Below are 22496 nucleotides of genomic sequence, written 5' to 3' on the forward strand. Positions count from 1 at the left end.
AACCGCGGATTGTTAAATGAAGAGGGAAGTGATCTTCGCAGTAATGAACGCTACGTATAAATCGCATGGGGCCTAGTAAAGTTGAGGATTTATGTCATGCGTTTTCTCAGAAGATGCGGCGCGACTAGGGCAATTTCTGCAACTTCTGAAAACACAAGCGATACCAATCCTTATTTTTAAGCGGAAACATACGGTTACTTCTTTTACTAAGAAGTCAGCGGTCCGTTGTCGCGCGACTCTCCTACTGTTTTCTCCATTGATCGTCGGCATCCATGCTTCTGGGATTTCTTTTCCACTGTCCCTGTTAATGTAGTTAGGGTGAAGTCTTGCGTGAATCGCCTCTTTTCCATAGTTTTTGAGAGATATGGAAGAACTTGCAGCTTGTAGAACAAAAAGTCTGTCAGTTTAGAAGAGAACAAAAATCAGGAAATTCCTGACAGCTAGATTAGGATCGTACGAGTGATAATTAACACATCTATTAATTAATCTCTGTCGGTTTAGACCGCTAAGCAAGAATAATTAAGGTACGTGCGAAACCTTCGCTGATTTAACTGCTTTCAACTGTCTTGCCGAACAGTTTACAATTATAAAAACTGCATATCCTGACCAGGAGCCCATAGGCTCCTGTCCTGATTGAGTGTAGCCAAGGTGTTGATGGTCCAGTCAACCCAAGCTTTTCCTTGTCTCCTGATCCATGGAGGGATTTCACCTGGATGGTTACAATGTACTCCTGACTTAGGAGAGTTCAGTCACAATAAAATTTTATTGGGGACTAGGGACGAAGTCGAGCAATCTGGGGCAGAGGCTGGGTACCGACATTGAGTTAAGATGGCGTCGGCGTGTCTCATATTGTTTTGCAGTTCCGTAAAGTTGCAAGTAAGTTAATTTAATTCTGTAAAATACGACCAAGTTGGTTAGAAAAGGCTTGTTCACACAACACTTCCCTCTCGTCCTGAAAGATACTCCGATAGCGAAAGACGTTACATAGACATTTACTTACAGTCTAGATATAGTAGTTGTATTTAAACTCTCGGTTGACCGAGTTTGACCGAGTATTGAAGAGAACACCAATTCATGTTCTCTTAGATGAAATGAAGCAAGTAGCAAATAGCCAATACCCTTACTGTACCAAAGAAAGTAAGCCGTGACAAATAGAAGGATGGTAGAGTCGAGAGCAAAGAACAATTCTCGTCACTCCCCGCTCTTTCTTTATCATCTGATTGGTCTTTTTTTCCCGGAGTGGACGGCTAGTTTATCAATCTTTTTTCGCCTGCTTCGGAATGATTTTTATGACTACACGCACAAAAGGTGTTAAGGCGCTTCACATGTTCACATGAGATTGTTCATTCCAGATTACCAAGAGATTATAAACTATAATCTCTTGAGATTACTTAAGAAATAATATGTTGCTTTGTTCTTCAATAGGAAAGAACATTTATGAGACACCAAGTTAGTTTTACCAAGAGACGATCATTGATGGATGCATTGTCTCTCTCTGAAAAAAAGCCATCGCTCCTACGACCAATACATATGTAACTTTGTGAATAGTGCATTTTTTAGTCGTGTTGTAATATCCCTTGTGGAACAGAAATACCAAGAGGGAAGAGAAGAAGTAAATATGTATTGGCAATCGATCACTTAAAGGTCAATTACGCTGTAGTTGATCCTCTCTTGACGATCATCACAGTTTCCAATGGAATGTGATTGACATTAATATCCTCATGTTTTCAGAAAATTTTGGAAAAAAATGACAGAAAACTAAAGTGCATCGGTCAATGGAATTTTCAGTAAACACGTTTTTGAACCACGAGATCGTAATCTTCACCTGCGGCCATCCACTTACTACGTCATTTGTTTACTTCGCGTACGTGGAATAATTAATTTTTTCATGCGCTGCTGATGTAAACTCGGAGTATTTTTGCACAATTCTAGAAGCCTTCCAGAAGCAAGGTCGCAAGCACGCACATTTTGTCGGGAAGTCTCCATCAGTGAACGGAAGAATCATTTTTGTCGACAGAAGCAATTTTGCGTCCTGATCATCCAGTTTCGATCAGGTTTTCGAATGTGTGAAAAGATCAAACAATCACGCTCGTGCGACACAATAGCAACAAAGCACTGAGGCAACGACAAATCAAATGGCAATGCGCGGTGTATTTCACGAACTAATGATAGGTATGTTGCTTTAAAAGTGATTTTCTATTGAGAATCTATTGAGAAATCTGTCAATTGCAAACGAAATCTTCCCGTCACGCCAGAACACCGAAAACGCGTTTGTTGCGAATCTTGTTTGAATCACGCGTGGTCTTGGGGCTGGACTTTTCTCATCAAAGAAAACACTTTAAAGCTTTACACAAGTGCATAACTGTTCTTCTTTCCGGCTGTGAACATTTTTTTTCATAGCAACAATATTTCTGTCGTTTTTATGGATGAAAACATGTCACTTGTCACGAATGGTTTTCTCCACAACGTGTTCAACCACAAGAAAGACGGTTCGAGTGATCTTGTTAGCTTATCAGCCAAATAAAAAAATACCCTAAGATTTGCTCAAATTTTGCATTTCTTCTTTCCAATAAAACACAAAAAGTTAACTTTATAGGGACTGTGAAGCTGACGAAAAATCAGCAAGAAGGTGTTTGGGTCAATTTTCTTTAGCTCTGAATATTAAGAGCGAAACTTGACAGGGTTATTTTTGTTGTCATTTGCCGACAAGTCAACAGATCGCAGTGTTTGATATGTGTACTTTGTCTATTTGCAATTTGACACTAGCCAAACGTATACAAGCCGATGGTGCAAGGCTTCTATCGTTACGATGAAGGTTTAGTTTTCAATTTGTAAGTTCCCGACTTTCTTTTCCTCAGGCAATAAAGTGAGCCGTTATAACTCGTTAGATTTTGTTGATAATAATTCGCATTTTGAACTGAAATGGAAAAAGGCACCACGTAGTGTTAATGACGAAAGAGGCATTTGTTTGGAAGCAATACGTGATCAAGGAAGGGGAAAGAGGTATCATGAAGCTTCCTGCAACATTCAGGTACTAATATTGTTTATATTTTGGTGATGTTCTCTCGTATTTCATGAGTTTATTGTACTTCGTACTTGAGAATCTCAAAACAATATACATTTAGACGTTTTAAATTGAATTTCTTCGAGGAGTGTCGCAATGGTGTGGTAGGCGATCGATGATCGCTTTTCTATCGAGATTATCACAATAGAAATTCAGTCACGTTTTTCGGATGTAAACACGTGTACGCTCAGAAGGTCAGAATGTATATTGTGCATGAACTTGTAAATTCATCCATTATGTGCAAATATTTTGTTCTCGTTGTATCGATTGCTCAATAACACCTCCGTCAGCCTTTTCAGCACAGGCATTGGTCCTTTTCTTTTTTTTTTAAGTTGGAATGCATGTGGAAAGGTCACCAACATGAAAGGTGACAGCTCTGCATATTTTCAGCGTATTAAAAGATTGATGTTTACCGTGAAACTGTCGCTTTGTTGTTATTCCCTTTATCCTTTGTTCTATTTATTTGAAAACTTTCTTTGTGGTGATCGTAGCTCCTGCCTTTTTCCAAGTTTCATTGTTGCTTGAATTACTCAGAGCACTTATACGCATTTGACTTCATTGCTAAAAATTTAATTAACAAGAGAGATTCATGAGAAAATCATTCATTGGAATGTATAGGGGATATGAGTTTTTAGGATTCATCTTCACTACTTAAGCATTTCAACCAGGATAGTTATTCAACGGAAAGAAATGAAAACTAGATTCTAGAGTTCCAAAAATAATTTACTCTCTGAGATCTTGAAAAAATTTCAAAGATCCGTGACCGGAACCTATAATAGACATTGTAATATTAAATAGTTGACTAACAGAGAGATTGTTTTTAAAATAATTGATTAGTTTTTTTAGGGTTGAATTAAAGCGCACAGGTTCTTAAATTTATGCATCCGAATGATTTTAAATTTTATTGTCTCTTGAGGTGATACTAATGTTACGACCCACAAAATTAGATAAAGTTCAGAAATAATGGTGTGCAGTAGAATGTGACTCGAAATTGATCTTAAGCTGGACAAATTTAAACTTAAATAACCTCTCTTAGAACAAATCGTACGAAGAGTCTGAAATTTTGTGGTTAAAATGACAATGAGTTTACCACAACAACTTTTTGGTTGAAAATTCACACAATTTGTTGGGCCACACTCAACTAATAATTGTATTAAAACTTCATTCATTTTTCTCCTGCTAGAAATACTGTTACATGTTGCTGCCTTAATTTTGTAACTTAACTGAAAGCACTTTTTGGGATTTTTGGATTGATCTTGAAATTTACTCAAAAAGTCACTTTCTCATAAATTGAAGGACGTAAGTTTCCTTCTTACAAATCTAGTTTTTTTTCCTTTGACCTCTCTTGTATTTTTTCCTCTTCTTTTTCTTTTTTTCTCTTCCTTTTGCTTTCATTTTTCAAACTCCTTAAAGAATTTTGTGCCATTTTGGTTTCATGTGTTGTTTCAGAGTCCTTACCCAACAGTGATAGGTGATTTCATCACATCCCCTTTATTCCTTCATTTCTTCATTCCATTGTTTAAATTAGTTTTCACCATCAAAATACTCAGCAACCATTCTTTTTGTTGATACTTGAACTGTGAAAATTGACCAATACAATAATTTTTTTCTTTAAAAGGGACACAACCCAATCATTTGCCATAAATATAAGACAATGTACATAAACATGTTAGGTTTTTTTTTGTTAATTTTATTTTTGATACGTTTGTATTTTGTTGCTAATTATGAGCTTTAATTTCTTACAAAGCAGACTTACAGAATGTTAACCTACACCAGTAATTTCACCCTAACACCACCATCAGCAGCAGCAGCAGGGGGCAAGATCAAGATGCAGGACAGTAGCAATCATCCTGCTACAATGGTGGCCATGATTCTGCCAGCAGCTGTATGTTTAGTGGTGGTGATTGCCTTGCTGTTGTATCATTACTATAGGAGAGCATCAGGACCAGTCTGGATACCTAAGGTATTAATGAACTCAAGTCATGTACTTGCAAATTATGCATCTTGAAGGAATTATGTCATGTATCTATTAGAGGGACTACTGGTATTACTGTGAAACTGAGAAAACCATGACACCAGAAATATTTGTGTAAAGGCCCTTGTATACAAGAATAGAGCCACTGAGACATAAGAAAACTAATGGCAAACAGCCACATAGTTACTTTGTGGTTTTTAAGTTTGCTTGCATGTCTGGTAATTGTAGCTTGCAAGGCAGGCTTATTTTTGGTAAGCAGGTGCTCAGTATTTGGTGGTGAAAATTATAGATGCCTTATGCAATATTAATGGCGGCAGAAAGCTGGGAAGAGAAAAATGTGCGTATCAAGGTGGCAAGTGATGGTCAAAATGAAGGAGAGGGGAAGGGGTGGGGTATCTGGCCTTTCCTCTTCCCTTCCCCCTTCAGTCCACTCTAACTCTAAAAAAAATCCCATTTTTTCAGGCCTTCTTTTCATATTCATGTCTTTATCTGCAGTTCAAATATATGACTTTCATGTATTCGCAGCCAGTGATAATATGCTTGCACAGCAGGCTATTGCTATAGGTCACCATATAATAGATCTGTTAGAGTCTACACATATTCTCTCAAATTGCTGAGTTTCACAGTTATATCTTATTTTTTTATTTTTTTATTTGTAATTTCAATTGCTTGAATTGTTTCATCTCCAAATTTGTTGTTAATCATGTAATCATATGAAGATGAAACTATGGTTTATATAGAGTATCTGAAAATGTTAGGTCATATCATTCAAAAACACACTGTTTGCGATCAATTTGTCAAAGACATTGACGCATTTGTTTCTTGAAAAAATATAAAGAATTCTAAAGAAACTCCTTCGATGATCTTGGTCAAATTAGCCATTAAAACTGGGTTGTCATGGAAACTTTGTGTCATTCAATAAACAATTTTCACTTTCAAAGGTTCAGTCTGCGTGGTAACTTTGATCTTCCTTGCTGCTCAGGCTGAATTAAAATAAGTGGTATAAAAGTATCAAATTGGATTTTAATTTGCTTTGAGCCTTGTTTAACATCTAGTTGAACTGCGCGCTTTTTATGGAACTTTTTGATTTACGGCAAAAATGCTAGAGGTAGCAGTTTTATGTTCGTCAGAGAAATCTTCGCGAAAAAGCTTAGAATGCAAAATTAACTACCTTATTGTGTTTCATTGGATAGGCTTGTAGTACCTTGGTATGTTAGATATTTGTTATGCTATCAGAAAAGTAAACAACGACCTGGTCACTTTTTAACTTTACCTTCGGTGACACAATTTGCATTTGTATAAAGCTATTGTTTTGGTCGTACACTACTCATTACAACGTGTTCACCGTCTTTTGGTTTCGCTAGCTGTAAAATCTGCGATCTTGTCTCCAATTCTGAAAACGAAGACTCGGACTGGTTCTATTTTTTACTTTTGTCGAGTACGGGAAAATCTGGGCTTAATTTGAAATCGGAAAGAAGCCACGATACGTTTTGTTCGTAGAAGATCTGTAACCAGAGATGAAATCTGTCGGTACCGAGTGCTGCAGTACATTTGTATCGAGAGACGAGTTGTCATATAATTGGGAGAAAGATGCACTTTTATTCAATAACGTTTGACTTTGGAATGAAAAAGAACATTGGCAGCACTGGAAACAGATCACGCAATGTGTACGGTATGTTTGAATGTCCAAATAAATTCAAAAATGTCTTTCATCTGTTCACGTGAAGCAATGTTAGCGTCTCTCGAGATTAGGTAGGTGCGTTACAGTTTTTACAGCTAAGATTTTAACAGGCTTGATTAGTAAAAGAAGCAGGCCATATTTACACCAAATGAAGAAGAATACATCAACGATAAAGATAATTTCTTGTGAAATAACTGAGTGAAAGGTATTTTCATTTCCATCAATGTGTTTTCTAACATATTTGAAGATGTCGCAACGAATATTTTTCGTTTACTGCTACTGAAATAATGAAAGTACAATTTATTTAACTTAATGGTTTCCTTACAGCTGTGTGGGATAAGTAGTTTTTCCAAGCAATTATTGAAAGGTTTTGGATGATTGAAGGTAAATTCAAAGCGATTAACAGCAGTCACAGCTTGAGAAGTTGTACTCGCTCAAAGGCAAATTGTACCATCTAATTAAGAAAGAATGACACATTATTGTAATGCTGCAGAACACAATTTGTAGATTTACATAATTTCGACTCGTGGAAATTTTTTTAATCTGTGTTAATGCTGTTGCTCTTGCATCAGTATAGACGACAGAAATGAAAACTATGGAAACCGCAAAAATAATTAAATACAATCTTTTGGTGATGAAAAGTTCACCAAAGTCATAGAATTTGACAGCTTCTCTATAGGTAGACAGGGAGAATTCAGATTCAGTATGGTGCGTAAATATATTCGTTTTGTGTTGAGCTCTTTTAATCGAAGTCGTGTACGCATTTGAAGTTTTCAGTTTATAGGGTAATTCTCAGCGCAGATTTCATTCACTGATCCTTTTTTTCTACCACTCAGGATGACCACTTATCAGTAGGAATCCTTGTGGTTTACACATGTACATCAACAGGAAAGCTTTTTATTATTTTTTCCAGCTTGCCTCCATACGCGGTCGTTACCGCACTATGAGTAATGAAGATCAAGCCAGTCCAGATAGTTTCATAATGGGATTCACTAACCCGATCACAGAGAGCTCAGTGGATTGTTTTGACAAGGCTGATGGTAAAGTTACTATTTTGGGTTACAGGCCACTCCGAGAGGACGCTGACAAATATGGCTTTAAAGGTAAAATATATGTTGTGTTTCTGTCAGGAAAACTTCGAATATCGAGGGACAGTGCGCGAGAAACTAATATTTTCACTATCTTACCTAAATTAGAGAGCTCTCGTCAAAAAGGAAAAGGAGAAAAAAAAAACACAACAACTAAATCACTGGCCGAGTAACATACCTTCTCTCTGATGGCACTTTCTTGATTGTGCTAAATTAACAGTAGTGTGACGTTTCGTAGAACGATAGTTTGGATTTTCTTACTCGATTCACTTTTTTTGCTGTAATATGTTGGTAATGATTACTGATACAAGAGAAAATGAGTTGATTTTATGGATTTCTAACTTTTGTTACTAAAGGGTCCTTTTTTTGTTTCCGATGGAATATTTTTGTCGTTGTATCTAGCAACTATATAACACCAAATATCTTCGTTCAGTCAACAGAGAACGTAGCAAAATTCAAAATTTTATCTAGTTAATAATTAGGAGGTCTTCTGATCAGTGTTAGGGCGCCGCTCGTCACTTCAACTCATTTTCCATTGGTGCGCGCGCCTCTTCGTTCGCTCGTGCGCTTCCTTTTTCCGTCATCAATAGACACACCTGCGCATGTTAAATGACAAGTCTGAATAACTTTCAGGTTACAGCCAGCACTTCAAACATATGTTCCCGCGGGATCGTTTGGTGTTTGGTACTGAACTCGGGACTGGGTGGTTTGGAAAGGTGAGTCTAAAAACAAAAACAAAACAAAACAAAATCGGTAGAAACATCATAGTTGACCTCAAAACGGTTGTCTTTTCACGGTATCGTTTGGTTGGTGTGATGCGCACTTCTTTCCAGACATTTTAAAAGAACATTATTAGCAACAACAGGTTCTAGAATAATTGTGGTCTCATATTGTTAACCATTTTACAATTGAAATGACACATACCCTCCATTCCCTTGAGGTTTACGAAGCAGATGCACTTCGCGTTAAAACAGGGTTGAGAAAAACAAAAGTGATGGTGAAAGTAAGTAGATTTGAACCGTTTCTGTAAGACTATCTTCCTTCATAACATGTAGTTTGTAGAACTTGAATAAGTCACTGTGGTGTTGTTTAACTGATTCGTTTTGGACTCATTCAACTCAAGGAACTGCGCAAACATTCTGACACAAAAGCCAAGGAAAGTTTCCTCAAGGAAACGGATATTTTAAGGTTAGTAACTGAAATCAACAAATGTGTCTTTTCTCTCATTTCACAAAAAGCTGTAAAAAAATGTCTTTGTCATTTATTTCAAAGAGTTCGAAAGTTTGACGGAAAGTTGGCCTTTTTTTGGCACTGGTTTATGAAATTGGAAAGTTGAAACAAAATACTATTTAATGCCGTCTGACCAAACAGTAATTATCTACCTCAACTTCACCTAGCGTGACTAAATATCATAATTATTTACAGTGTTTAAGGTGAACACTATATGATTTTTATTCCAATTTTTCTTTCAATCAAATAGGTGCGTTGAGCACAAAAACGTTTTGAGTGTTTTAGGACAGTCAACAGAGCAGGAACCATTTCTGGTCGTTTTGGAACATTCTCCTTTGGTAAGATAGATATCTATGTTGTAGACCTCCTTCAAATGCTTATAGAAATTCTTCATTTGTTGAATATCTTTTTTGTTACCTAACAGGGAGACTTGAAGAAATTTCTTCTGGATCAACGTTCCAACAGGAAGCGGGATGGTGTTCCGCTACCTTTGCGCATGTCTACTGATATCGCCTCTGGACTTCATTGCTTACATGCAAATTACTATTACCATAGGTGTGTGAGTTTTTTTAATGCTTGAGAAATGGGGTAACAAATCTTTATGGGGTCTTACTACATTGCTTCAGTATTAAACTTGCATTACGTACCACGCTGACAGCCTCTTACCGTGTAACGTGAAAAACTCGGGTTTTATTTTGCGACTAAGCGGTTTTCGATTTTGATGGAGCAAGTTATTGCAGTTTGAGACGACTGAAAGCATTAGAATATTTACGTGAAAAGAAGCGTGATATTTTTAAATTTTCTAACTTGAAGATTACGAATGGACACCTTATTTGCTTGCAGATTTATTAATTTAATTGTGTCTTGTGAATTTTGCGCCTATTGTTTTGTGGGGTTTTCTTTCGGCTTAAATTTTGTTTCTGCGAATGGACGACCTTCTACGAAATCCACAAAAATATAAACCCTGTTTTTTTCTGTAGCGATGTTAAACTCCGTTTACACCTGTCCCGAACATTCTGGCAAATTTTCCTGTTAAATAACGTGCAAGCGACCTTTTCTTGCAGTTTGTGGTCGGGCTCAGTAGCTTTTGATCTCTCTGGTTTCTGTGATAACTGCTTTCAGCGAGTTTACTTAACTTTTATTTACTACAGCTATATTTTGGATAATTGTTACTTAATGATTTGCAATTTTTTTTTAGTGACCTTGCTGCGCGAAACTGTTTGGTGTTTCCTGATTTGTCCGTGAAAATTGGTGACTATGGAATTGCAAGATGTAATTACAAGGTGAGATAGGGTCATATGGTTCAAACCTCGTGGAAAGCCTGAATTTTCTTCAACATTTAAGTTCTGCAATTCAGTAACACTTCTAACAATCATTCATGTATTTTAAGTTGCAAGTGCACGCTTATTTCAATACTTTTAAAGTTTAGGCCCAAACGCAAAGGCACTTTTTTTTGTCTCAAAAATGTTTTGCCATCTTGAAATGTGCATTCCTTGGAGACAGACTTCACTTTATGAGATTGAATTTTATAACCAATGTCGTTGCGTTTTGGTAATGACTGAGAGTTTTGAAAAGCGTGGTTTATGTATGGTTTCAGAATGACTACTATAACAGACCACAAGCCCCAAACACCATCCCTATTAGATGGTTAGCGCCAGAGTGTGTGGCCTTTCAAGAAGACGGAACCTTGGTGAATAAACTACCATCAAGTCAGGGAAATGTTTGGTGAGTAGCAGTGTAAAGTTCACAGACTTGGTCAGCTGTTTGTGGGAAAAGGAGGATTCAGAGTTTTTGTAGAACTCGTGGAACATAAGGGGACCAACCAAGGCGTAGATTGGACCATTTTGTTTCTCATCCAATCGTTTACAGAGTCAGGAGACACGTGACGTAAGCATTATATCCCCCTTCCCTAACCCACTTCCTTTTGTGATGGTGTAGCAGACTTTTGTCGAAGTTAGGTTTGAGATAGACCGCTTTCGCGCCGATTTACTATAGCCATCAGGTGTGGGCTAACTTACTGCTCTTCGTTTCGCCATCGTAGAACAGAATAGAAGAGATTCGGTGGTTTTACGGATAAGTGGTCTCCTACGATGTAACAGAGAGGAGAGAGGCCTTGAATCTGTTGAGAAAGTGCGAGTTGATATTTGTTGATTTTGCAGGTCATTTGGAGTAACACTTTGGGAAATTGTAGAAGGTGGTAAGCAACCATATGAACACTTGTCAGATGAAGAAGTGTTACAGAGTGTGATACAAGATCAGCTGTATAAGCTGCCTGAACCGCACAACAAAGGAAATGTTCTGGACTTACTGTAAGTGCCCACTGCTTATCTTGATCAAAATTTGTGTTAAGCTCTGAACTCAGAAAATCCTGTGTGAACAAAGTAGGTGAACCACTGATTGGTTTTGAGTAACGCTAGACGTGAAAAAAAAGTCATCGGCTAACTGTTTAGAATTATCATGTATGGCGAGCTGTAATGACGTTTAAGTCTTGGGACTTATAACGTGATATAACTGAAATCGAATTCTTCAAACAATACCAAGACGTAATTACTGTTTAGTTTTACCAACATTCCAACATTGTCGGATTGTTGGGGGGGGGGGGGGTGGAGGTTCTGTGTACACACCTGAATTGGCAAAAAGTGCTCTTGTAATATATTTGGATATAAGATATGTTTTCAATTATTGTAGAAAGGAGACCTAGAGTCTCAGAGTGGTTTCGTATTTAAATGCCTTCTATATTAGAGAGGAAGATTGGGGTCTTCAAGTCGTGGTAACTCTTCCCAGGGTCATTAAATAGTTAATGAGATTTTAAATTCTTACTTACGTGGATCCGTAAATTCTTATCACAAGTGATGTAATGAACTACAGCAAATATTTCGAAAACATCGAGTATTTACAAATTACTAGTTTCAAAGTTATTTGTGATTATGACGTAAAATGTTGTCTTTTTAGTTTATATTGCTTGGATAACTATGTGACGGTGGCATAGGGCTGAGATGAAGTCTCTCGTTAATAATAGGCTTCACGTCCAGCCCTCTACTTCTGTTACAAATCTTCCTTTCGCATAAAAAGATGATTAAAAAATGTTGCTTTTAAACACGTGTGATCTTAGCTTTAATGTAATAAAGGCATTTAGCAACAGCACATATTTTTTTTCGTATAATTTACGCAGGTTTTGCACCTAGAATTCGCGGGTAACCATTTGAAGTCCTCGGTTTACTCAGACCTCATCCACATCCCATTCGAAAGTGTGCCCTGAAAAACACCCTTCTTTTGCAGATATGAGCTGATGCTTCAGTGCTGGGTAGAACCTGACAGAAGACCTTCGGTTCAAAAACTCGAGTCAACGCTGATGTCTTTGATGTCGGGCCACTCTGTACCCTGTCTTACGACCAGTGATAACGTGAAACAACGAACGGTACTTCTCGAGAGTCAAGGTTTGTTTGGCTGTGACCGATACTGACTTGAGCAGAATTGGTATTTTCCGAAAAAAGGAAAACATTGCACAAATCTCTTTGTTAGCGATATATTTAACTGACCGTGTTAAGTGGCTCGTTCCTAAGTTAAAGTTTGAGGTTCATTTGGCGGCGGACTACTTCAAGCATTCAGTTCCGCTCATGTTTTCCTTAAAACTTAACTCTTTGACCTCTAAGAGACTAATTTGTCCTGACAGCATCACCGCTGAATCAAACATCAAGGTCGTAAGAATAATGGAAATGATCCCCAACTAAAAAAGCTCTTGACTTTTTATTATTATTATTTTTTTATCAAATTCTCGTAGTCAGCACTCTAGGAAATGTATTGAGAATAGTTTGGAGAACATGCATACTGATGTTAGGGTGTAAGGTTTTACTGTTTGACTTGTGTTGTCAGATGCCAAATTAATAAATTGCATGGTTGAAAGCAGAATTGTTAATTGAAAACGTCATTTTCACCTTTGATTTTAGCTTCTCCTGACACTAAAGGTAACGCACAGCCGATCGCCGTGGTTCATCCTCTTCGCCTCGAACAAGATGAACCAAATTCTAATCATAACGGAGTCCACCAGATTAACTCTAACGATCATGAACAGACTTCATCCGATGTGGAAGTAACTATTATTTCTTCAGAATCACCACCGCCAGTCACATACATCGGAAATCCCTCGGAAGAACTCGGGGATTGTTCAGAAAAAGCCGAAAGTCCTTCATCGGAGGTGTCATGTGTGGATTCCCAAACGTCAGAGATCGTACATCCAGAGGATCATGAGTATGTGATGGTGCCTGGTGAAGTCATCCGTAGAAGAGGATCCATTTTGAAGAATCCGAACGCCCCAGTGAGTGATTTTGATAATTCCTACATTCTTTTAGAGCGAGTTATATTTTGGTTTCCACTAGTTTGGAAAAGAATTGAAAGCAGAGTTCGTTGTGAATATCACTGAGGTTTTCGGTTTGTAGCTTCTTTTGCTAATTCTTCGTTTTTCCTGAATGGATATTCCCTCCACTAGAGCTACCTCTTTACGTTGCCCAAAATCCACCAGCTACAGAAATAACAACTTTTGGACTATTCCTTTTTTTGTCAACAGTGGTGTTGAAATGTAGTGAGTAAACTTCTCAAAGGTTGTGAGAGGAAAAGCTGGTTTTTTGTCTCGTTTGTATGTATGGTACTTTTAGCGGAATTCCCGTCTATCCCCTCTGCATGAACATTGAAAATAACAACAGTGATTGAATAGAAATTCTTACACATCTCATTTATTTTTCTTTATTTTCTCTTCTTTCCAGTCAAAGCCTCCCAAGGTGGTTCATTTTCCAGTCAACATTCTTGCCCTGCGAACTGTTCACAAGTATGAAAGGATGGACTCCTTTGAAGAGGATGAAGCAGACGCTAACCCTAGAACAGATGACGAAGACGGAGAAGAGTCTGGGGGAAGCAAATCTAAGTTTCCTGCAGAAAAAGACTTTGAAAGCCTTGATTCAGAATTAACTGCAGTCAACGGGACAGATTTGGTTAACGAACCGCCATTATCGCCGACTGAAAAGAAGATTAGAATGGCTGCTCGGCGGAAGAAACTGCTCGAAGATGGCGATAAAGAGTGGGTAACTGCAGTGGAATCGAATCCAGACCAACCTGCGTAGGTTTGGAAGAAGTTTGTTGGACTCCTCTTTATGGACCAAGCAGCAAGGCGATCCCAACCGATGAGCGTTTGGAGATGGCGGCAAAGTGCGACAAGACCCTAACGATCAAATTTTGCACCAAAATTGTGACTAACGTAGTTTAACGGGAGATCGATAGACCCAGACTGACTTCCATCGAAAAAGTTAGTTTATTAATACGAGTGGCTCCCCTCTGAAACACTGCAGTATATTTCATTAGAGTTTCGATATCGGCCCCATTTGATTGTTTAGAAGGTCGATTATAATCATCACATGATGTGAATCAGTATTTTGGATACAAGGTTAACTGTACCGCTAGAATTCTGAATATTGGTACTTTCAAATCGAAAATACAATTACAGTTTAAGAGGAAACGCATCAAAAACCTTTCATTAAGTAATGAATATTGTGTGTCATATCGAAAATCCTCATGCTGTGGAAAAATTTGAAAATGTTTTTATGGGCTTTCATCTAAATTCGCCCGTTTTAAGCTTGATTTCGGTGGTAGAATTGTCTTTGCTACAGAAATCGTTTGACTTCCATCAAATTGATATGCACATGGTGTTTTAGTCGTATAACTTCTATTTCGAACAAGTTTGCACGAGTATTTTATCGAAAACGTGATTGCAATTATGTTGATCACATCACACTTACATTGGAGTATATTTTCTTAATGAGTAACTATGATAATTTGCTTAAAGAAAGAGAGAGAATTTATGTGCAAAATTTTAGTAAAATAAAGGAACAAGTTCTTTGTAGTCTTTATTTTCTAGTGTTTGTCCTTGGCGTAAGAATCAGTTTTCTAAGTAGCTTGATAATATGCATGAAACACTTCTCCATTCTGATTGGGCTAGAGAGATGTAGTTTTCTGGCAACACACTGGAGAAGAAAGGTAATGCAGAGCATGAAGTAATTTCGTGTATTGAATTTTTTTGCGGCGTAAAAACTTTAAAAAAAAATTTGGAAATTTTTGACTGAACGTACAATGAAGGGTTCGTGATTAATTATTTATGCAGATGACTCGCACACTCTGCTTCTGTATGCTTACGAAAAGCTGTCTCGAAAGGTTTATCATTATATCTTTGTAATTTTTTTTTATAAGCTTTTGAATTGCATTGAGCCAGTAGGTTCGTCTTTGAAATTATACACGTACCCGCCCTTACCAGCAATCAACCATCTTCACGTAAATCTTTGTTTCGGACAATTATTCTCGGCTGTATTTTTGTTGAGAGGGAGGGACGGAAAGGGAACGTAAAATAAAGCAGTTTCTCGTTAACAAGAGACCAATGTCTTGGAGAATCGTGCAAAATTCTAAGGCTTTATTTACTCGCTAATATACAAAAAGCTCTCAGCTGAGAGGTTGAAGTGATATTCTGTTGTCTTTTGAAGCGCTGAAGCACAGGGAAAGAAAAAAGGCAACTTTCAACTCGCACAGCTTGGAAGCAACGATTTCAAAGCATATGGGGTGGTTCACTTCATGTGCAAAATTGATATGGTATCGCCGCTGGTAAGGAGCAATGTGTGATCGTTCTACAGCGATCAAGTTAACGTCACCGTATCGTGTTTACGTGATTCATCGGTTTTTTACGTCTTTACTTGGCAAACAAAGTGAATGGTGGCTGGCAGTAATGTGATTGGTAATATTTCAGAATCTTTCAGCCAGCGATGGCTTCGTTGTTTCAGACTGAAGCTAAGAATCTCTATATATTCTTGGATAATGTAGCCGAAAAAAAAAGGATTTTTACATATTTGTTTCGTTTAATAAAATAAAAATCTATGTCACAGAAAATGGTTGCTTCATGGGGCGAATTTTCATCTCGGTATAATTGATTGAAGTGTCGTAAAATTTCCACTCATCCCACTGGGGTGGATTAGAATTCAAATTAGCACGACCACAGTTGTTGAGCCACCAGCCAGACAGACTGCTTATAACGGCACAGTTTGCCAGATAATTGCCATCATTGTCTCTGTCACCAGTTGAAAATTGCATGCCATCTTCTACAAGCGCCATGTTGCTGTCACCGTTGATTGCGTTACCTATTATCCCTGTCATGTTCCTCCCTACGCTGAGGCGGTAATTATCACGTGGGCCAGATATTGAAAAGTTCTCATAAACAGCATAACCTTGCGCGCCTGCGCTTGCCTTGAGCTCTATTCGCAGCTGTACAGGGATTGTTGTTAGGCGTGACAAGTATCGATTTCCAATCCAGAATGAGCCAAACAGAGATCCAAAGCCTGTTTCGTAATCCGACCAGTTCTTGGAGAATAACACGCCAAATGGACTGTTACGTCTCTGCACAACAAGCCATCCTCCACCATCCGTAGTTTGATCACAGTAAACTGATATTCCAAATGCTTGATCATCCGGTGCCACTCGCTGAGCACCGGTCGATGGTACACCAAGGTCATACAATTCCTTGCAGTTGCGAGCTGTGGAATATAATTAAAATCATGAAGGTAGCTAAGAACCGCAAGAACAAAGCTAGGAAAAAGGCTTGACACTATTAAAGTTTTGCTTCACTCTCCGATTATTCACTGTTTTTCTTGCATTCTTGCAAGCAAATTGCCAAATATGGAATTTCGAGCTAATTATCAGCTTTTTTATTTCTTCGTGTTAGTGTTCAATGGATAGTTAAAACTCAAACGTTTCAGTGTGCCTTCGGTTTGATTAAAGGTTTCCTAGGTTTTCCTTTCCCAATTTGTTGGGTGGGATACTGCTATTAGGTGAGGAGTGATAATACTGATTTGCGTGAATGGCTGACTACTCCAGGAGGTAGACTCAACATCGCCAAATGAAATGCCTTGCATATTTACGCGAAAAAAAAAACAAAACAAAACAAAAAACAATAACAATTAAAGCTAACATCAACGTAATATGTTAGAGTAGTTGGTCCATTGCTTTCTGTTCGTCATTTTCGGCAATAATTAATACGAACAATAGATATCATACCTTTCGGCCTTTCACATTGTTTACCGCGGAACAAGTTTGTACACTGACAGTGAAACATGTCTCCATGACACGTGTCCACGCATGTCCCGCCGTTATAACAGGCGTACTTTGCACACCCTATAGGCTTCTGTGGGAGGTAATATAGTTGAGTACTTTTCTAAATTCACTAAATACCATAGCGTATTTCGTGGGAAACTGCGAGCATGTCCTTTATTTTCAGTATTCCTTGCATTCTGTTAAGTAAAATAGCAATCAACTATTTTACACTTTGTTTTAGCATAGTTTTATTAGAGGAAAGCCCAATGCCATATTAATACCCTGACGAAGGGCGAACGTTCAAAACGTCACTTTAGAAACTCTTTACGGATGTCGATTTGCATTAACCACTCAGTTGAGTATATACCCCACCAACTCAGCACCATAGTTTCTTTCAAAACTTACTCCATTTTTTCATTTTAACCTTAGCTTCTTACTGTCGAAATTTCTGGGATTGTTATATATGCTGTTTAGGCTGCAAAAGTTATTCGAACCTTTTTCGTTCGTCGCAACGGCAGTTCCACCCTCAGGTAGTAGAGATGCAAAATGTTGATAAGAGCGGATTCTATTGAATGGATACTACTTTTTTCACCCCATTTTAATACAGGGAACAAGCTTTACCGATTTAAAAAACGGAACTAAAAAAAAGACTATCTTATTCGTGAAATAACCATACGAAATCAAATTGTTAATACATCACCTTCTGTGCTTGTGGAAATCCATAATATTGAAAACCCACTTTCATCCTAAAGGCCTCTGGCTTGGCTTCTTTGGTATGTGAGCTGATCTCACAAGTGTGTCGCTGTGTGTGATTAACTTCGTACTGGTAATTATACGATTTACAGCCATCGCGACTTAAACACCATCTACCGCAGTCGATCTCATCATGTACTTGGTGCCTGATTTTTCAGAAATGTTAAATATCAGTATGTAACTGATATTCGTGTAATCAAGAAGTGAAATAAAATTATTTGAAATTTTTGTCCTTTCAGAGATTGAAGGATCTGATTTCCGGCGACAGTCACATGCACACACACACAAAAGTTTGTCGCCACCTTATGATTTGCATTCATATACTTACGTATCCATTTTGTATCCTATTAGAGCTCTATCTGTTAAGAGGCAAAGAAAAGCAACAGAAGAAAAATTATATATCTAATAAATTGAGATAATTTGAATAGGTTTTAAATATATGGATCTTTTCTGCTAACTTATTTGATCACATAATTATTCTGGATATCACAAAAACCTCTTCCAATAATTGTTTATAATAACAATAATATTAATAATTATAACGTCTATAATATAAACTAAGTAATAATAACTATTATAATGATTAATTAAATGATAACTACAATGATACTGTTGATGATAATAGTGATAGTCAAGTGATACAGTATTTATGTTGATACTAATGAGAACAAAAAGATATAATGACAGTAATAATAATGTGTCCCTCCACGAGGACTGTGCCGTTCCGACTTAAACATCTTTTAGGGGAAGTACAGTTGTGTCCATAATGGCGAAAGTTGACAGTATACACAAAGTATTAAGATACTAAGAATAGCAAGGCCCGTAAAGATCTCTGGTTTCGTGTGATAACTTCAACCTTCACGCCTCGAGAGGCAACGACTCGCGAATAGGATAAGGATTATACACTTCGCAAATCAAACTGATTAAGCCTATTATTACTATTATTATTATTATTATTATTGTTATTAATATTACTGTTATTATCATGATTATTTACTTTGATGACAGCTATCATCGGGTCTTCCGACCATCTATACCGAGTTTGTTACAAAGTGCGACAACTTACTTTGTTGCAAAGTGCGATAGTCTATTATTACAAAGTGCGACAATTTTATTAGCAAGTTTGACGGTTATTATTCACAATTCAAGAATATTTACAAAATACAATTGGTAAAGTTAAGATACGATATTTCATAAAATTCAAAATCATGTATAATACAAAAGCATTTAGCTTGAAAATTGCCCTGAAAAAAAATTTGACGGTTATTATTGAGTAATGTCAATGTGAGAACACTTTATGAAGGACGTCTCTTTCTGATGAGCTATTATTTCTCCCCCCATAATATTGGCATCAATTTGTCATCAGCAGTGGAAATCGAACATCTAACAACACAGAAAAAAGCCTTGAAATCCCACTTAGCGAATAAATAATTCAGCCAACGAAACATTTACTTTCTTCGCAAGAACTACCGCGTCATTGGATTTTCTATATCCTTTTCAAAATCATATCGCAAATTCCAAATACACAATAAAAAGGAGGAGGTATCCTTGCCTTTTTCTGATACTTGAAACATTCCTGTCCTCATGCATTGGTTCCTTAAGACTTCAAACTCCGCAACAGATAAGTCAATTGTGAGCAGCAATCCAAGAACAATAACTTCTACATGCATCACACCGAACTGAGCCTGAGACAGATTAGAACTATTGGGTTAATATTCAATTCTTGCCCTTTCATTGACATCTACACGAACACTAGTAGCGTGGCCCTGCAATAAAACAGAATCCTGGTTTGATCTTAATAAAACAAACAGTTTAAAATGTTTTCAATATTCTGAAAAGCTGGACGCAATCTTTTGAGTAACCAAAGGTTAATTCATTTGCGATTCTGAAATTTTTATTTTCTGAGTCAAAACACAAAATGTGGGATCTGTTTTGTTTATTCACAAGCCGAAAGAAGTAGGAAAATTGAAATGAAACAAGGATTAGGAAAGAATTTCCCATGATCGATGGATGGATCATTCGAACGTCGAGAGAAGAATAATGAAACCCAGGAACGTGAAATTTAACAATCGCCGGCGAGTTTGATAGAATAGCTATGATAAACGAAAGGGAGTGCTTCCCTCATGATATCTAAACGGAGTCCAACTGAACCTCTCTTACTTGTTCTTGTATCATTGTCAACTGTTAAAACGAGAAAAAATTATCAAAACAATTCCTAATGATGACAGTATATTCAGTTAACTATTTATTTCAGACTGCTATACGACAAAGTTTTGTAAAGTGTCATCAATCGTCAGAAAAACCCTAGATGCAGACTGAGCCTGTTTGATCGGTAAACCTTCTGCAGTCAGAGGTGGTTGACCATCTTTTTTTATTCGAGGAAGAGAGAAGAGAAACTTCCACAGGGCTTCCAATTAGAGTAGGATTCTATCTTTTTCATAATTAGAATGAATTTTTCCGTGATCTGAAAAACAGAGTCCGTACCTACCGTAACAATAGCGGTTGCCACCTTACTCACACTGCTAAGATTACAATATTTCTGGCCCTTTTTTTTCCTTTCTCCTTTCGATTAAAGCAATAGAAAGCTTTTGACAAATTTCAAGCCTCGAGTTTCCTTTGCTCAATTGACAGGTGCGTTGGTGTTGTGTTTACTGTTTTTGCGGAAGCCGATGGACTTTTGAAAGGTGTCAAGCTTAGCAATAGGTGGCAGGTGAGGGACTAAAATTGAAGTTTCTCTTACTTTAACTGCAAAAACAGTTTAAACGGATTTTCAATAGTTAGAGATTAATATTACAATGTAAAAATGAAACTGATTATAAAGAGGCTGCACATTTTATAAACGCCTCCTTTTGAAAGAAATTTTTTTGACGAGAGACTCGATTCACGTCATCATAAATATACCAAACAGCGTAAAGGAACTCTCATTTTAATTAAAATTGTGTGAAAATTGTGAGTCGCTTCATTTCATGATACAAATTTTTAAATTTAATGGCTTGGTTATCTTTCTCATTGTGTTTTTTCTCATATTGTTGTTTTACATTTTTATGATATCAAGAGAAAATTAATTTTTCGTGGTAATATATGCGTACTTATGCATATATGTATGTATGTGTGTATGTATGTATATATTTTTGCTTTTTTAAAGAATGCGCGAATATTATGCGTAATTTGTTAGAGGAAATCTACAACAGGATAAATTGACTCAGTAACTAAAACGAATTTCTGCCAATTGAAAAGTTGAAATGCTAATACGTGATATGAATTTAAAGAAACAAAAGATGAGAGCAGCGGAAACGCATTCATAACAAATTTGAAAGTGACAGAGAGTGAAGTTTCGTAGATGAAACCAAACAAATGTTTGTATGTAGAAACAGAAATTGCTTTTGTGACAGGAAGCAGTTTAATTTCGACAAGATTAGTTTCTTGAACAACTAATACAGCGCTTTTTTTTAAGTCCATTTGCTCAACACAACAAAGTACTTTTTGTTTACTCATTTACATTTTTAATTTATAATCGAGCCGGCTTCTTTTAGGTAGAATTTTGCAAGACACGTGTTTGACATTTGAATCGAATTCAACATGAAGCTGAATTTAGTTGTGCTTTTGCCTGTCGTAGCTTAAGTACGTTCTTTTTTCCTTAATGTCTGAAATGCATTCGTCGATAACACCGCATGTTTTGGGGAAGGAATTCCGCGTACTCCCAACAATATTCGAACGTCTGACCTTCTCACAGATATTTTTGATGCTCTTCATCTGAGTTCGTGGAAGTTAAGCCTTTTAAACCAGTCTCATGTAAAAAAGGACTTGCCTACTGCCCGGACTGATTCAAAGTTCTAAAACTCTATTTCTTTATCTTCATTGATAGTGACAAATTGGTGTCACGTGGCTCAAATATATTTTTTTCAACGATGATCACAAGACAATTCACTTTTCCTTCCTCTGAAAGGTTTATACGAAAGGAAACAAACGATAAGAAGTTATAAAATATCTTCTGTGAATCTGAGATGAAATTGTTCTTAAACTTTCTGTGTAACAATCTGTTTCGACCTTTTCAATGTGGCCTCAGCTCCGTAAACGTGTAACAACAGAAAAGTAGAGTTTTTCCTTACTTTATATAGTAACGAGGTGTTTTTCGCCACCTTGGTAGTAGAAAAAACGATAATATTTATTGAACGGTTCAATAAGCCAATCACATTCAAATTTGTACTTTAAATCAACCAATCATATTCAAAGTTGTAGTTTAAATCAACTAGTCACAACCTTGGTTTAAATCACCGTAGAAACAGTATACAATTTTTTTTACAATTTTCCCTTTCTTGGCTTTTCTTTTTTACTCGGAATTTTTATGATTAACTGGTAGTAAGAGTTCGTGTCGTCCAATTCTATTGGTAATTATACTCGTGATAAACAAATCGGACTCCCGCTGTGCCGTCGTCCGATTTTGTTTTGCTATTTTGTTTTGTTGTTGTTACCGACCGAATTGGACTCCACTCAGTCCTATTACCACTGAAAAATATTTGCTCCTCATTATAAACAGTAAATCTAAAACAAAAAAAGTTGAAAAAATTAATTTCCCATATTCAATTT

General features: G+C 37.0%; 2 protein-coding genes across 5 annotated transcripts; one reads left to right on the top strand and one right to left on the bottom strand.

Annotated features, from left to right (window-relative positions):
• Window positions 1-1890: 1890 nt before the first annotated feature.
• LOC131785034 (uncharacterized) lies at window positions 1891-14922 on the top strand. Of its 2 annotated transcripts, none has more exons than XM_059101876.2 (15): window positions 1891-2172; window positions 2859-3031; window positions 4812-5027; window positions 7634-7823; window positions 8442-8524; window positions 8749-8811; window positions 8932-8996; window positions 9289-9376; window positions 9463-9593; window positions 10237-10321; window positions 10636-10763; window positions 11198-11347; window positions 12318-12475; window positions 12986-13353; window positions 13799-14922. In XM_059101876.2, the coding sequence occupies exons 1-15, from the start codon at window positions 2136-2138 to the stop codon at window positions 14150-14152; spliced, it is 2289 nt and encodes a 762-aa protein (XP_058957859.2). In that variant the 5' UTR covers window positions 1891-2135; the 3' UTR covers window positions 14153-14922. The 2 variants fall into 2 exon arrangements, with proteins under 2 accessions (XP_058957859.2, XP_058957860.2); XM_059101877.2 differs by having other exon boundaries at window positions 1892-2172; window positions 4815-5027.
• A 553-nt stretch (window positions 14923-15475) lies between these two features.
• LOC131785056 (fibrinogen-like protein 1) lies at window positions 15476-20530 on the bottom strand. 3 transcript variants are annotated; one of them, XM_066171106.1, is made up of 7 exons: window positions 20398-20517; window positions 20070-20090; window positions 19462-19594; window positions 18238-18268; window positions 17857-18055; window positions 17121-17247; window positions 15476-16600 (listed from the first exon to the last, which is right to left on the bottom strand). In XM_066171106.1, the coding sequence occupies exons 2-7, from the start codon at window positions 20082-20084 to the stop codon at window positions 15945-15947; spliced, it is 1161 nt and encodes a 386-aa protein (XP_066027203.1). In that variant the 5' UTR covers window positions 20085-20090; window positions 20398-20517; the 3' UTR covers window positions 15476-15944. The 3 variants fall into 3 exon arrangements, with proteins under 3 accessions (XP_066027203.1, XP_058957885.2, XP_066027205.1); XM_059101902.2 differs by lacking the exon at window positions 20070-20090 and having other exon boundaries at window positions 20398-20530; XM_066171108.1 differs by lacking the exon at window positions 20070-20090 and having other exon boundaries at window positions 19462-19675.
• Between the last annotated feature and the right edge of the window lie 1966 nt (window positions 20531-22496).

This window comes from Pocillopora verrucosa, chromosome 8 (genome assembly GCF_036669915.1).
Source record: "Pocillopora verrucosa isolate sample1 chromosome 8, ASM3666991v2, whole genome shotgun sequence".
In the NCBI taxonomy this organism is placed as follows: domain Eukaryota; kingdom Metazoa; phylum Cnidaria; class Anthozoa; order Scleractinia; family Pocilloporidae; genus Pocillopora; species Pocillopora verrucosa.